This window comes from Naegleria gruberi, assembly GCF_000004985.1.
Source record: "Naegleria gruberi genomic scaffold NAEGRscaffold_39, whole genome shotgun sequence".
NCBI lineage: Eukaryota > Heterolobosea > Eutetramitea > Acrasida > Naegleriidae > Naegleria > Naegleria gruberi.
The window spans coordinates 136829-152531 of record NW_003163288.1 but is presented as its reverse complement, the minus strand read 5'-3'; the positions used below and the strand labels follow the sequence as shown (position 1 = coordinate 152531).

At 34.2% G+C, this 15703-nt stretch overlaps 6 protein-coding genes across 6 annotated transcripts; 1 reads left to right on the top strand and 5 right to left on the bottom strand.

Moving 5' to 3' along the window:
• Positions 1-71: 71 nt before the first annotated feature.
• On the bottom strand, positions 72-791 carry NAEGRDRAFT_70261 (uncharacterized protein; the record flags this gene model as incomplete). The annotated part of the gene is made up of 1 exon (XM_002674497.1): positions 72-791. One exon carries the CDS (start codon positions 789-791, stop codon positions 72-74), a length of 720 nt encoding a protein of 239 aa, XP_002674543.1.
• Positions 792-1714: 923 nt separating this feature from the next.
• Positions 1715-3120, top strand: NAEGRDRAFT_50855 (uncharacterized protein; the record flags this gene model as incomplete). The annotated part of the gene is made up of 3 exons (XM_002674582.1): positions 1715-2174; positions 2366-2547; positions 2599-3120. 3 exons carry the CDS (start codon positions 1715-1717, stop codon positions 3118-3120), a joined length of 1164 nt encoding a protein of 387 aa, XP_002674628.1.
• A 2578-nt stretch (positions 3121-5698) lies between these two features.
• On the bottom strand, positions 5699-8248 carry NAEGRDRAFT_80582 (uncharacterized protein; the record flags this gene model as incomplete). The annotated part of the gene is made up of 4 exons (XM_002674496.1): positions 5699-6809; positions 6861-7847; positions 7934-7974; positions 8075-8248. The coding sequence occupies 4 exons, from the start codon at positions 8246-8248 to the stop codon at positions 6332-6334; spliced, it is 1680 nt and encodes a 559-aa protein (XP_002674542.1). The 3' UTR covers positions 5699-6331.
• Positions 8249-8395: 147 nt separating this feature from the next.
• Positions 8396-11167, bottom strand: NAEGRDRAFT_80581 (adapter-related protein complex 1 beta 1 subunit; the record flags this gene model as incomplete). Its single annotated transcript, XM_002674495.1, has 1 exon — positions 8396-11167. The coding sequence occupies one exon, from the start codon at positions 11165-11167 to the stop codon at positions 8423-8425; it is 2745 nt and encodes a 914-aa protein (XP_002674541.1). The 3' UTR covers positions 8396-8422.
• A 275-nt stretch (positions 11168-11442) lies between these two features.
• NAEGRDRAFT_70256 (uncharacterized protein) lies at positions 11443-14331 on the bottom strand (the record flags this gene model as incomplete). Its single annotated transcript, XM_002674494.1, has 5 exons — positions 11443-12443; positions 12593-12866; positions 12910-13531; positions 13583-13937; positions 14145-14331. 5 exons carry the CDS (start codon positions 14329-14331, stop codon positions 11443-11445), a joined length of 2439 nt encoding a protein of 812 aa, XP_002674540.1.
• A 193-nt stretch (positions 14332-14524) lies between these two features.
• On the bottom strand, positions 14525-15680 carry NAEGRDRAFT_80580 (uncharacterized protein). The gene is made up of 2 exons (XM_002674493.1): positions 15539-15680; positions 14525-15410 (listed from the first exon to the last, which is right to left on the bottom strand). Exons 1-2 carry the CDS (start codon positions 15659-15661, stop codon positions 15159-15161), a joined length of 375 nt encoding a protein of 124 aa, XP_002674539.1. The 5' UTR covers positions 15662-15680; the 3' UTR covers positions 14525-15158.
• Positions 15681-15703: the final 23 nt, after the last annotated feature.

Sequence of the window (15703 nt, the reverse complement as noted above, 5' to 3'; positions counted from 1 at the left end):
TTTTTCCTATTGGAAAATTGTAAAGATTATTTAAATTGGAATATATTATTGTAAAGTTTGAATGAGATTGGTTAGTAGTCATTGAAGAATTTGCTCTTGTGGGAGCCTCGTGAGTTATTGTTGGAAGCACCCTTCTTATGAACATCCCTGTGGACAACATTTAGGGAACTAATTGAGGAACGAAGTGTTGAATCTGAGGTGAGCTTTTCTTTGAGAATTTCTGCAAATGAAACAGATCTGTGCTTTCCCTTGTGACAACATACAGCAATAACAAAGGTATTTTCATCAGTATCTTCTTCCTCATCATCCTCTTCATCTTCTTCTTCGTCTTCATCTTCAATTTCTTCCTCATCATCTTCGTCTTCCTCATTTTCTTCACTTTCTTCCTCATCTTCTTTGGTTTCCTTCTCTTCCTCTGGTTTATCCTCCAATTCTACAGCAATATTTCTCAATTCTTTTAATTTTTCATTCAACTTTCCAACAATTTCTCTATACGATGTTTCAAAATGAGATTTAACCATTGTATTGGAAATGAAATCCTCTCTCAACTCTTTTGAAAGTCCAGTCATCTTCTTTCTAGCTTGTGCAGTCAGAGGATTTGGAAGTTCTTGTAAATTGTACAAGACATCATAACTATTCTTTGGAATTTTACCATGCAATACTCCGAATGTGATAATCTTGATAGATAATTGTGGTGAATTGGAATTTTCATTCAATTCCGAGTTGGATATTTCTGTTTGTTGATAATTGCTGTTGATTTCTTCGTCAATTCCTTCGTCAAGTTGTTGCATTTTTATTTAGTTGTTAAATATCAGAATTTACAAAAAACTATGCCACAATCGAGAATTAACACTTTTATTATAATTATTGAAAAAGATTCTTATTGAGAGCATTTTATCTCTAAACACAAATAAAAATTAATTACACAGATTTAAAAATTTGTGATTTGTGTTTGTGTAGACAGACCATTTTATCTTGCACAAATATTTGTGAAAACACAAAAGTATTTTATTAAAATAATAAATTATTGTGGTCTTGAATCTTAGGTTGTTTTCTTTGAATCTAGTAGTAAAAGTTCATTCGTCGTTGATCTTGAAATATGTGATCCGATATCAATATTGTTGTTGCAAGAATTGGACATGAATCGGGTTCTAATGGTTGCTGATTTCTTCTCCCGTTTGATGAAGGAGAAGTTTAATACATTTTTTATTAATTAAATATTAAAAAATGTAAGAAGAACACCTTCATCAGATAAACCAACACCAACACCACCAACAACCCAAGATTCAAGTGAAATAAAGAGGGAAAGCAGTAACAGATGGAATAATTAAATATTTGGAACAAAACAGTTTGTTTTTGGAGCATGCTTTCATTGATTCCGCACCACCAGAACCAACTCCATCATCACTAATTAAATTAGGATACATTACATTCGAATCAACATATTGTAGAAATTCTTTCTGATTTCAACTTATACCTTCTATTGAGATAGACATTAGTTGGAATAATTTTAATAAAAATATGTATTTGTGCAAGATAAAATGGCCTGTCTTCACAAACTCAAACACAAATTTGTGAAAATATTTTAACACAATTCAGCACAAATATTCACAAAAAATTTGTGTAATTAATTTTTTATTTGTGTTTAGAGATAAAATGCTCTCATTGTGTTATCCGGACGAACGAATACTGGAAATGTCACATCAAATAAAAAATGTCAGGAAGCTCACTTGTTACTCGACCTCATCATCATTCATATTCATCCTTTGATAAGTTAGAGGATGACCACACTCATGATGATCCTGCAACATTGGAGACCTACTATCATCAACAATCATCAACAACATCCACCAGAAAACGTAAAATTATTGTGGCCATCTCAACACTTTCCATTTTGTGCATTACTGGATTATTATTCTTTGGTGCTTTGTTTGTGGTTGGATGGTTCTGTTTGGGTAATTATTTATTTGATGTTGCTTTTGAAATTGCGCCTGAGAATTGTAAATATTTCAGAGAAAATTCTCCTCAAAATTTCACACTGTTATATGATTGTCCTCCGTTGACTGAACCAGAGAGTCAATGGTATGAGAAATTGGCTCCTTTCTATGTTAATTCAGAAAAGACTGAGATTGTAAAATTTAAGAGTCGACCTGTGGATTGGGTTCAAGGATTAGGTAAGTTTAATTTCAAATTGTTCGAATGAATGTTGGAATAATTGAAATAGGAACTGCAAATATTGTTGGAACATTATACAAACAGGATATCATCAATTCAACTTCTAAGTTTGCAATTGTTGTTCATGGATACAGAGTTTGTCGATTAAAATATGATAGCTTATTACCTGCTGGAATTTTATATCATGCAGGATATAATGTATTATCAATTGATTTGAGAAATCATGGTGATTCATCATTATTTGAGCCAATCAAGTTTGTGAGCTTTGGAAATTTTGAACATTTGGATGTTTTAGGAGCTTTTGATTATTTATTGGAAAGATTTACATTTCTCAATGAGACTAATAATGTTGGACTCTTTGGTAGCTCAATGGTAAGTGTGAAATTTGTTAGACTATTTAAATAATTGTTGAAATAATTGTAGGGAGCTGCCACTTCAGCAATTGCATTTGCCAAAGAGAATCGAATTAAAATTGCATTCCTTGATTCACCTCCTTGTAACGTCTATCAGACACTTTTGTTTGGAGCTAAGGCAATGGTCTCCAGTGATCCTATTGCAAGTCTTGGATTGGAAACTATCAAGAGCGTCTCACCTCTCAAAGTTTCTCACTTTGGTTTTCCCCCATTTCACAACGATCCAATTGAGCTCTTAAAAAATGTAAACCTTTCCAATAATCGAACAATTTTCTTCTTGCAAACAGTTGGTGATTCGATAGTTCCAAGCTCTAATCAAGAAGATTGTCTCAAAGCAACCATGGAATCAGTCTCAAAGAATAAGTACAATCCAGAGAGTGTCCAATCCTATATGGGCACCATTGTATACCCAGAGAGCTTTCAAGAATCCACCAGAACTCGACACTTTTGTAATAATCACATTGCATTCCAATTCAATAATCTGAATAAGTTTAAGGAATTATTGGTGACTTTTTACCATAAGAATTTGTAAAATTAAATCTGCTTTGAGTTTAATTTCTAGTGCATATTAATATTAAAATTCCTTTCGTTCGGAAAGGGTGATAAAAGAGTAACTCTATTATTTTGTGCTTTAAGACCTCATTGATATTAATTGCAAAGGCTTACTTAATAGTGATGTTTTGTATTATTTTCTGGTGTGATGAAAAAACCGTTTGGATTTTTTAATATTTTTTTAAGAATTTTTTAATCAAAAAAAATGAGTGGAAGTGGTGAAGGAGGTTATCAACCGCCAAATTCTGATCACTCAAGAGCGCTGTTAGGAGCCGAAGGGCAAGAATATATTCTTACCAAGCTGAGTTCTGGTGATCCAAAGGTTGCCATTACTACTTTTCAAAAACAGTTTTCATCATTATCTAGTAATGCAGTGTCTCCAAGCATTCCGCCTATTTTGGAGTTAACCGATCTATTGAATGTACAAAGAAACAATTTATTTTTTGGTTTGATGAACCATTTGAAGAAAATTCTTCTTGATAAAATTGAAAATGAAAGTGAATTAACTCAAGAAAAGGAACTATTGGAACAAATTTTCCCATATATTGGATTTGAGGAATTACGTCCGATTGTATACTCTCTTTTGAAGAGAATGGATGAAATTCCTGTCAACTTTTTACAACAACTTCAAGGTAATAATGAGATTTTTAAAAATCTCCCTATTGAAGTGAAGAGACAAGTATGGGTAAATGATGAAAACTTGTTTATCAAACACATTTCAACTCTTCTGAAGAAGTATGACCTTCCTCAAATTTACAAGATTGACCTCCTTTCAACCTATAAAATTGATCCAAAGAAGAAGAGAGAGAAAAATCAAACATTGACAAGCATGATCAATATTTTAGGAAAAGACCCTAAGTTATATCATAGAGTTCTAGGCTATTGTAGAAGTCAACTCCTTGCAACAGGAAGTAGACATTTGTGTACATTCAGATATGATCTTTTGATGGCTCTTCACGACAATCAAGTTCAACAACTTCACCAAATGGATATGTGCCATTACTTTTGTTGGTGGTTGGACGCTTGGATTAGAACTGTACATGCCAATTTATTGAATTATGTCTATTCTGAACATTCAGAAGATGCCAAGACTGAGATTACTTGCACCAGAAATCAAGCTTCCCTTTCACATGCCAGTTCTAGTGGTTCTTTGGGATCTTCAACAGGAGCAACCAAAAAAGCCAAACCAAAGAAGGGCTCCAAAGCTAAGGCAAAGCCTGTTGTCAAGAAGGAAGAAACCATCGAAGGAATTAATCAACAAGGTGAAAACAAACAAGTTGATAGTTCTGACACTATCAATTTGAAAGACTTTTTCGATGTTAGAAGAATGAAAGAATTGAGACACTTTTTCGACAATATCCCTTCTGATAGTGAAGCTTGGGGAGATATTGCTGTCATTTGTAGATCTCCATTCATTTCTAACACACTCCTTCAAGAAATCTTCTATTTATTGGAATTAATTTATTCTCAACACCCTAATATGCCTGTAGAGTCCGTTGAACAAGTTCTCTTATCCATGCCAATGTTGAAGCAAAAGAATAAGAGAAAGGCCACTGAACCTGAAGAATCCAATGCATCAGCAAAGAAAAAGGTCAAAGTTAAGCCACAAAAAGAAGGTACCACTCTTGTTAATACCAACACTAAGGGAACAACCATCAAGATTAGTTTTAAATCATCAGATCAAGATCAACAAATGACTGATGAAGCCCATGTACCTACACCTGTTCCAACAGCCCCTATCAATGTTGCTGAATCCAATTCACCAGTTGTCCCTGTAAATACTGCTGGTATTTTGCCAACTTACTTGTCATTCCTCGAGGAGGTACACAATGTACATGATTTTGTTGAATATATTGAAACTCTCACTAGGTTATACTATGCTGGAGATAAGGCTCAAGCCATGCTTAAAATCAAGATTCCTTATCAATTGCCTCCTCTCCCAGAGTTCTTGGCTTTTGAATTTTATCCATTCATTCAAAGACTCTTGTTCAGTACTGATGCTTCCTCATCTTCAAAGATTACAATTGAAATGGATGCTTTACAAGAACAACTCAAGAAGCACTCCCTTGAAAGAAAGTTACTCATCTTCTCCATTTTGAGATTCCACCAAAATGCCAAGATTGCTGCCTTTAATTCGCACAGAAATATTTCAGGATATGAAACTCCAAATGACAATGAAGGTATTGGAAAGTTTGCCACTGAAAGAAAGAAGGATGACGATATTGAAAAGTTTAGAAATATTGAAATTCCAAGTGATGCTCATTACTACTCTCAAAACCTTCACAAGTTGAACTTTGTTTTCAGAACACTCTTCCTTGAAGGTGAAACTACTGAATTATCATTATTTGGCAAATCTGTCATTCAACGTGAATTCAACTTTGTTGACTCTTTTATTTCTGATTGCTGTAGAGTTATCAAGGATATTCAACAATATGCCATTCCAGTTCTCTTGTCTGGTAATATTAAGTGGTTCCTCACTACTCAACTTGCAGAGCTTGTTCAAACATACTCTCTTCTCTTTGAACATTTTATTATTCCATACATTTGTTTCACCAAACAAGAGAGCTTATCTTTCCAAATCAGTGTTAGTACATGTATTAAGGACATTTCATATGTTAGTCACTTGTTAGGTTCCATCTTACTCACAGTTCCAAAAGAAGTTTTCTTGATGAAGGAAAAGAAGGATAATGAAGATATTGATGATGAAAATAAGAAGTGTATCCATAGCTTTGATGAATATAAGGAAAGTATTATGTCTTTGAAGAACTTTTGCCAAACCACCTTGCAACAACTCAAGAGTGTCACCTTATCTGATACTCAACTCACTAAGATTTTCCAAGCTATTGAAACTCAACTTGCAAAGGAATGGAAAGCTCTCCAAACAGAATCCAAGTCATTGTTATTACTTCAACAAGAACAAGAAGCTTTGGAAAAAGCAAAGAAGGAAAAGAAGGAAGCTATTCCAAGCACTCCAACTCCTTTTGCAAGCACTCCAAAACTTGGAGTTGGTGGTCCTTTCACTCCTTCTCCATTTGGAAAGCCTCTTCTTGCTCAATTCTCTTCTCCTAATATGAAAATGCAACAAACTCCACCAGCTGCTACATTTGCTTCACCTACTAGTCAAAAGGGAGAGTCAACTGAATTGCCACCACCAACAAAGATGGAATAAGATTATATAATATTATTTTTATTTAATTGCCTTTCTGTGTGAATTGATCAAAATCAATAAATTGTAATACCAAAATTGATAAACCAAATAGCACCAATACTACATGGAATAGAACTGAGAGAATGGTGAGTTGCTTCTTCTTGTATTGCACAACCAAGTGAATTGAAACAGGTAACAAGTACATGTAAATTAAACCACAAATGGCACCTGTAAATCTCAAAACAGTACCAACCATTGGATAAAAAGCAGCCATTGCTGTGGTAATCAAACAAACAAAAAAGTTCAAAGCGCCAACTTGAATAATTCCAGGATATTGTTGCTTCTCCTTGTTTGGATTATTTCTGTACACAAAACTGAAAAATTGAACTCTAATAACACTCAACAAGAGAGGATAAATTGACATTAATTGGAACAAAACTGCACCACGAGAAATATTAGCATAAATACTCTTAGATGAGAATTGATTCAAAAAGTTTTGATCAATTGAGGCAAAACGGAAACTTGTGATATAATAGGTCAATAAAAATCCAATAAATTTAAAAAAAACATACGCAAAAGCTCCCAAAATTCCAGGAACAGCATAAATCATACCAGCAACAATGAAAGCTACACCTGTATCTCTTTGGGTATGTTTCAAAGACTTTTGGTTTTTCAAAATTGGTCCAATAACGTTGTGAATAAAGAAACTCAAAGACAAAATTGCCAAAAGGTGACTAAAGTGAATATCGAATAATTTAAGGTGATTGACAAGAACTTCGTCTCCTTTTCTAATAACATCATCAGCAATATTATAAGAATCCTGTGAAGATGAAGCAGGAGGAGTAGCTGAATTACTTCCAAATAATCCCAATGCTGAAATGGTCAAACTTGACACACTTGCAACATTAGCTGACATTTCAAAAGGTGAAACCAAAGCTTCAATTGATGCATAAATAATAAAAACCAGCAAGAATAACACAAAGAAAATACCAAATGAGTTAAACTTGACAAGGAAATTCAAATTCTTAAACAATGTAATTGGATATAAAACCACAACAATAATCAATGATGCAAAAATTCCATTCCAATACCATGGAGGACCATTATTTTCCCATGGATAAATAACTGATTGATCATATTCAATATTTGCAATACCATCAATAATACTAACAAGACAATCTTTCATAAATATGTGATAGGCAATTGAAGCTCCAACCAAAATTACAATACTTGTAAGAATACACAAAATTTCACTCCACTTTCCTAAATGTTCAACACAAACTTGTGAAAAATCCTTAATATCAAAAATTGATTTGATTTGCCTCTTTGTTTTTTTAGTATATGAAACTTTTCCAATCTTGAATGATTGAGTCTTTGATTCTCCTCCTATTGAATTATAATTTGGACTTTCACTATTAATTGATTCAGTATTAGTATTGCTTTCTTCACTACTGGCATCATATCTCACTTTAAATAATGAATGTTTAACAACCAAATTACAAGTGTAATAACTAATAAATCCGACGAGAATAAATACTATTATACCCAAGTATAAACCACTATTTGTTGCAATTAATTAGAATAATAATAATAATTAAATATATTCAATAAAATATTCAATAATAAATTAAAGAAGAAAACAAACCTTTGAGTAAATCCCCAAGCAAGTGATAGAATGGTTGAACCCTATTTAAATAGATATCAATTTTAATTCATTAGAAAATTAGAAGAAATTAGAAAATAGATAATTAGTATTGAAGAACAATTCGGATGATGAAAAACTTACAACCATAGTATTGACGATGGAAAAGATTGTAGAAATGGTTCCGGAAGAACGTTTTTTAATCTTCTCTATTGGATGCAAGTCGAATTCTTGGTCATCATCTTCTTGTTGTGTTTGGGGAGGAGGCGGTGAGGAGAGTAATGATTGGCTCTCATCATGGTTTATCGACGAAGACATGATGAAAAAAGGATGTCTGTTGGGTTGATTTTTTTCTTGTCGCTTTAAGTGGCCTATTGGAGGGAAATACGTTGAATATTCAGTACTGTAATAGTAGACTGCTCGTATTGAAATTTAGTTTACAAAAGAATAGTATTGAGGCAATTGTTTTCAGAGAATAAATGTTTAATTTATTTAGAAAGTGAGGGAAACAATTCTGGCAACATCTTGTTCAATGAATGGGATGAATTGAGTTTCAGCACATCTGGTATTAATCTTGCATTGTGGTGAGTTGGCACTAACAACAATTTCCAAGAGAGCAATAACTTCTTCAGTACCATAGTTGAATTTGGCAGAGAAGTAATAGTTGGTCAAACCAGCATCTTGATGGTCAGCAACGAAGAAAATGTTGTGAGCTTGCAATCTAGAAATGAGAGCGCTAGCATTACCAGCAGAAGCGTTTGGAGCATCAGTAGTGCTTTCAGTTTCATCTGGAATGCTTTGGAAGAGAGTGAGGTAAGTATCTCTATCACAAGAACCATTTTCAATGAACAAGGCACTGAATGGAATGCTATCAGCAAAGTAAGCAACACCCAAATCAGTCTTGATGGCAACTTGGATAAGTGGAGAAACCTTATCAGATTCATTGTTACCAGGGAGGATTGGAACAATACCATCAGTCTTTTGACCAGGCATAATACCATTAGCTTGAACTTGTCCTGGGACGAAACCGAAAGTGTTTGTGTTGAATTTACAAGCATAACCAGTGATTGGTTGTTGTGAAAGATTTTCAAAAGTGACCAAGAATTCGAGTCCACCTCTGGCATTTCTATTGATGGCACCATAAATTTGGAGACCCTTGCTCTTATCAGCAGTGAGCAACAACTTCTTTTGTGGAGCTGGACGAACGAGAGAAGTAACGTTGGCATTGGCAGATGTTGATGCAGAGAATTGTAATTGAGGTTGAGATGAACCAACACCCAAAACATCATCCAAATCAAGATCACCAGAATCTTGAGCTGGAGCACCAGTACCCATTCCCAAAACGTCATCCAAACCAAGAATATCTTGGGTGGTAGTTCTGTCAGCAGCATCTTGGTGTTGTTGTTCTCTGAGGTAATCTTCAACTTCCTTATCTTCACCAGATTCACTCTTCTTCTTCTTGTAACCAGCAACGAACAATTCTGGAGGCTTATGATAGACTGATGACAAAGTACCAATATGCTTGACCAATTCGTTCAACAAGGTCTTTGGAATGTTGGTAGAGTCATCTCTAATGACTGGCTTTTCAGACAAGACGACAGCCTTAGCAGCTTCTGGGTCTTCATTGAGCAAACGCCAATAAATGTAACCTCTGTCACGCAAATCTGGGTTATCAGATTCTTCAGTAGACAAATGGAGAACCTTCTTGATCAAATCTCTAGTGTCGTTTGGTCTTCTCAAGAAGAGCTTCATGACAGCAGTAAGGGCTTGCAATTGAACAAGAGAAGTTTCATCGTGGAAAGTATCAATAAAGATTTGCAACAATTCGTCAGCATTTTCAATCTTGTTGGAATATTCACCGATAATCCAAATCATAGAAGCCTTAGCTTCTGGTTCATCCAAAGTATCGAGGTTTTCACAGAGCTTACCAATAATACCTTCATACTTGTTTGGATATCTTCTGAAAATATCCTTAATGACAATGATAGCTTCTTGGACGACATAGTTAACCTTAGTTTGAATCAAATCAAGCAAAACATCAACACATCTTTGGGCAGCTCTTTCAAGCTTAATGGCACATCTACCAATAGCACGGACACTTCTTCTGACAAATTCAACGTCAACTTCAGTGGCATATTCCTTGAATTCCATCAAAACAGTATCAACGTTACGTTCAGAAGCCAATTTAACCATAATATCCAACTTTTCCAACTTGACATAAATAGGATCGTTATATTTACAGAAGAACATCTTGATATTGTTAGCAAGAATACCTGGTCTACTTTGGACAATCAAGTCAATATTACGCAAAGCAACATATTGAATTTCTGGGTTACCACTCAACAATGTGACAAGAGGAGCAGAGATCTTTTGGATCAATTCATTCTTTTCATTTTCATTGCTAATCAAATCAATCATCTTGTTAATAACTCTGACAGCAGAAAGGACGACAGCAGAGTTGGCATGTTGCAAACGTGGAGCAACTCTTTCAGCAATTTCAGTAGTTTCCTTATCAGATTTTGGTTGATAATTTGAGAGAGCATCCAAAATAAAAACTTGACCCCATTCTGTACATTGGTTCAAAGCAGCCAAGAGAGTCTTGACAGTCTTTTCTGTGAAATCAAGAATAACTTCACTTGATGTTGATGAAATTTCATCCAAAGCTTTAACAGCGTTAGCAACAACCATAGGGTTGTCATCAGTCAACAATTCTTCCAAAGCTTCAACAAATCCTTGCTCAATAGCCATTTCAGCATTAATATCGAACAATTTAGCAATGGCAACAGCAGCTGTCTTTCTGACGTATGGATCCTTATCCTTGATTGTCTTTCTAATTGGTTCAGCCAAATATTCGACAATCTTGTTAACTCTGATACAACCCATAGTTCTGACAGCCAAACCTCTGATCAAAGGATTTGGATGGTTAGAGTCTCTTTCGAATTGATTGACAGCCATGATAGCCAAATCTGGTTGAGTCTTAGCATAATTCATAATATAAAGATAGACCAACTTCTTAAGTTCGATATTGTTGGTAGCAACACACTTGATGACATCAGTGAACAACATGGAAACGTCTTTACCGACAGTCATGGCAGCAATAACCTTCTTGACTGTATCCTTTCTGACGGATTCCTTTTCATTTCCCAAGCCCAATCTCCATTCGTTGATTTCACTTCTCTTGTTTTGTGAGGAGAAGAAACCTCCGGCTTTTTGTTGTTCTTTACCTTCGTTTTGCATGGTGATGATGTATAAATCTAGGAGTTTATTTTTCTCGAAGAAATGTAGGGCAGCCTAGCACTTGGTTCGATTTTTTTTTAAATTTGATTTTTTATTTTTAAAATATTTTGCTGATTTGGAGATGCTTACAAAACCGTTTCGCTTCAATTTTTCAAGTAATCACAACTCTCCAATCACATCGTTGTGTGAATGAGTTAGGGAGCTAGCTAACGAGAAGAGTTTCAATTTTTCTAATGCAGTTTTAAACTTCTTCTTAGGCGATGATGATGAATAATTTATTGTTGAGAACTAGTTGGGTGTGAATGTTTGGTTTTCTTTTGGGCGGGAGTGAAGGTCTTTTCTGAGGATTGTAATGTCTTTCCAGTATTCTTGTAATTACCAGAGTTCTTATTCTTGAAGGATTGCCAACTTTGTTTTCTTTCATTAATGTTTTTTTCCTCTTCCTTTTGTTTGGCTTGTCTCTTTTCTTGCTTCTTTTTCTTTTTGGCAATAATTTCAGCTTGCTCCTTCTTTTCTTGGGTGATGGCTGTTGCAGCAGCAGTAGAAGCAACAGTGGTAGTATTGCTTGTGGTTTCTGGTTTTTTGAATTTCTTTGGTTTGAATTTTGGATCATAGAAATGATCAGAGGCAAGTCTTATCAGTCTTAATGGAACTTCTTGCATGATTCCTCTCTCCTTAAATGTGACCCAAACCGTTTCTTTTTCTGTCAATTTATCAACAACGGCATCTTCATAGAGTCCATCAGGATCATTGGCATTGACAGCAAGACATTTAGATCCTGATTGTAAATATTCAGTTGGAGGGTGTGAATAATCCTTAATGGTATATCTTTCTTTTGAAATAAATTCAGAATTTCCATATCCAACATATCTAACTAAATATTCAAAAGAAGGTTTCTTGATGCTTGACTCGGCAAGCTTTTTGGTGTTATCTATGATTTTAGTAACAACAGCCACATACCATAAACCTTCATAAAGACCATAACAATAATCTCCCTCTTGATATAATGGTACTGCAGATTCCACAATTGTATTACTATGAGTCTGTTGTTGTTCCGATAATTTAATATTAATTAATTCCGTTGTCAAATTGATGGCATTTTGTAAATCTTCAATCAGTGATGAATATTCAGTTGATTCTGGTTCTTGTTCGGAAAGTAAAATACATTGTTGTAATTGTTCATTAAATTGAGCAAGTTGTTGTTCTAATTCTTCCAAGGATTTTTCTTCTTCATCTGTTGTAATATTTTCCTCCGATGATGATATTTGTTGTATTTCTTCTTCAGACATTTTTTAATTTTTATTGGAAATTTGGTTAGAAAATTTTGAACATGTTGCAAGTTAGTTGTGAGCAAAATCAACATAAATTCTTTCTTATCATGTTGTGGAAAAGAGATGCATTCTCTCTATAAGGTTTAGAAATAACCGAAACGTTTCTTAGCTTCAAAAGTCAATCTTTCACGATGCATTGGGTGAGCAATACTGATCAAGGCCTTAGCTCTTTGAACAACGTTCTTACCATACAATTCAGCAATACCATATTCAGTACAGACATAGTGAACGTGAGCTCTTGTAGTAACGACACCAGCACCTTCCTTGAGAGTATTGACAATCTTTGATTCACCATTTGATGTAAGGGATGGAATGGCCATAATTGGCTTACCACCTTCACTCTTTGCTGAACCTACCATAAAGTCCATCTAAATATTGCATAAATTATTATTGAACTATTTAAATACTTACTTGACCACCAACACCAGAGTACATTCTGGTACCAATAGAGTCAGCACAAACTTGACCAGTAAAATCAATTTCAATAGCACTGTTGACAGCAATCATATTCTTATTTTGCTTAATATTGTTAATATCATTGACAAAGTCAGCTCCTCTGAAAATGACTTGTGGATTGTCATCAACGAAATCGTAAATGTTTCTTGAACCCATGACGAAAGTACACAAAATTTCATTAGGGTGAACTCCCTTATACTTGTTAGTGACAACTCCCTTCTTGAATAATTCCAAAACACCATCAGACATCAATTCAGTGTGGATACCAATATCCTTGTGATTTGTCAATGCAGCACAAACAGCATTTGGCAAACTTCCGACACCCAATTGCAAACAAGCTCTATCTGGAATCAATTGAGCAACATTTTCACCAATCTTTCTGTCAACTTCATCAAGTTCATGAATATTACATGGAATTTCAGAAAGTGGTTCGTCATGCTTAACGAAAGCATCAATTTGAGAAATGTGAATGAAACCATCACCGTGAGTTCTTGGGACATTCTTGTTAATTTGAGCAATGACATATTTAGCAGATTGAACACCAGACAAGGAAATATCGACAGAGACACCAAGTGAACTAATTAAGGTAATAATTATTTCACAAAATTCAAATTATACTAGTACTTACCAATAACCGTGGCTATCTGGTGGGGAAACTTGAATCAAAGCAACATCAAGTGGGAATTTACCACTCTTGAACAAAATTGGAGCTTCACTCAAAAAGATTGGCAAGTAATCGACAAGTGGTAATTCTTCACCACTTCTATCTTTCATACCAGCTCTTTCCGAAGCACCGTTAAAGATGGCATTTGTGTGGAAGTATTCTCTATTTTTACCACTCATGTGTGGTGGTTGTTCTCCTGGATAATAGTTAATATGGAGACCTACGAATTCAATTCTCTTCTTATTATCGGCAAAGGTCTTTTCCTTTTCATCGATGAGTGTATCCAAACTCTTGATAAGGTGCTTTGGAACGTTGCAACCTTTTGAATTTTAATATAATAATTATATTCATATAAACAGTAATGAATTGATGATGAAAATCAAAAAGTGGATAATGAAGATGACGAATATGTAAATATATATTGGAATTGAATCATCAGTTCCGGAATACAAACAAGTGGCAATAATAGTACAGTAAAACAATTCAAAATTATACAAACTCCATACAATGCTTCAAAAACACTTACCAGTTTGAACGAAAACTCTGTTTCCTCCCTTGATGAACGAAGTGAGAGCAGTCTTGGCATCCATAACCTTCTTTTCGAATGGAATATTGTTAATACCATACGAACAGGCAGAAATATTGTTTCTTCCCATGAGTTTGGAAAAGGATGAAATCTTTTGAACAGATTGTTGTAAAGAGGAACGCATCATTGTTGTATGTTTTTTTATGAGTTTTTGAAGTATTATTATTTAGCCTTTAATTTGGTTCTTAGTTTGGATGAATCAGGATGAATAATTGCCCAGGTAATGAAAATGAAAGCAAAAGAGAGAGTGGATGTCGCCACCTATGATGTTGTTGTTGAAATGCAGGACTAGTGTCTAACACAATTAATACCCAATTCAGAAGAAATGCCTTCTTTATTCATGGAAGGTTCATATTTGGAGAAAATGGGGAACATACAAGTCTACAAAGCGAAAAATTGTTCTGGAAATTATTCATTAATTGATAGTTCTCGTATTAAGGAGGCTGTTTATGGTGGCGTTGAATTATTGAGTGGCTTCTTAATCCGTTCTTTGAGGTTTGTGTTGCTTAGTGGAAGGAAACGTTATTGCTAATACAATCACAAAGGAATGAATCAAATTTATTGGAAAGATGATGTTTTAGTGTTTGCTTAGTGTTGAAGTGTTGATGATGTAACCATCTAACATTAATATACATATTGATTATCTTCGTTGTGAAATTTTAACCTTTGCTTGATGTTTCAAAAATTCATCCCATGTAACTCGTGAATTATTATCTGTATCCTGTTGCATAAAATGAGAAATGTTACTGTCCATGATGGATTTGAAAAATTTACAATCATTTTCATAGTCCTTTTCATATCTTTCTCTAAATATTACATGTTTTTGAATCTTTCTATCGGCAACTTTACGACTCACTCTCATATTGATTTCCATTTCATTTTTGTAAAAGTTCTTGACTTCCAATAGTGAAATACATCCAGATTTATCTACATTTTCAAACATTAGAGTTTTCCTTAAGAGTTGTTATTAATAACTACTCTACCTTTATCCATTTCATCGAACAGTCGTTTGATTTCATCCAATTCCTCTGTTGTTAGATCTTCCACTTTTACATCTCTAGTATCCTGAATAATCAGTGTATAAACCTTGTTCGGCTTTAAATCATTAATCAATTGTTCCTTCATCAAGTAAGTTCCCATTCTAATGTTCGGATCATGATGAAAACAAATCCTCAATTTATTTTCCTCATCCTCAAGAGCCAAAACCTAAATATATTATTGAATGGTCCACATTTAAATCAAATCATCAATTCCATACAACAATTTTCAATATGAAATAAGGTGAAATGATGATAAACTTGATGAATCAACTCGTTACTACAATAACAACAAACCTTGACAAACAAACGTTGCTCTGAAGTAAAATGTAAAACCTGATGAAGAGCAAAACTAGAAAATTCATGACTAGGATCCACAACCACTCCTGACTTTTTATTTCCTAACTGCACCTTAATCATGAAAGGTGCATTGTTCTTTGGCATCTTTTTTTTATATTTATA

Coding starts and splice junctions, on each gene's coding strand:
- NAEGRDRAFT_80580 (XM_002674493.1), bottom strand. CDS start 15,661: ATGATTAAGGTGCAGTTAGGAAATAAAAAGTCAGGAGTGGTTGTGGAT. Junction 15,411..15,538: donor AGCAACGTTTGTTTGTCAAG/GTTTGTTGTTAT, acceptor TAATATATTTAG/GTTTTGGCTCTTGAGGATGA.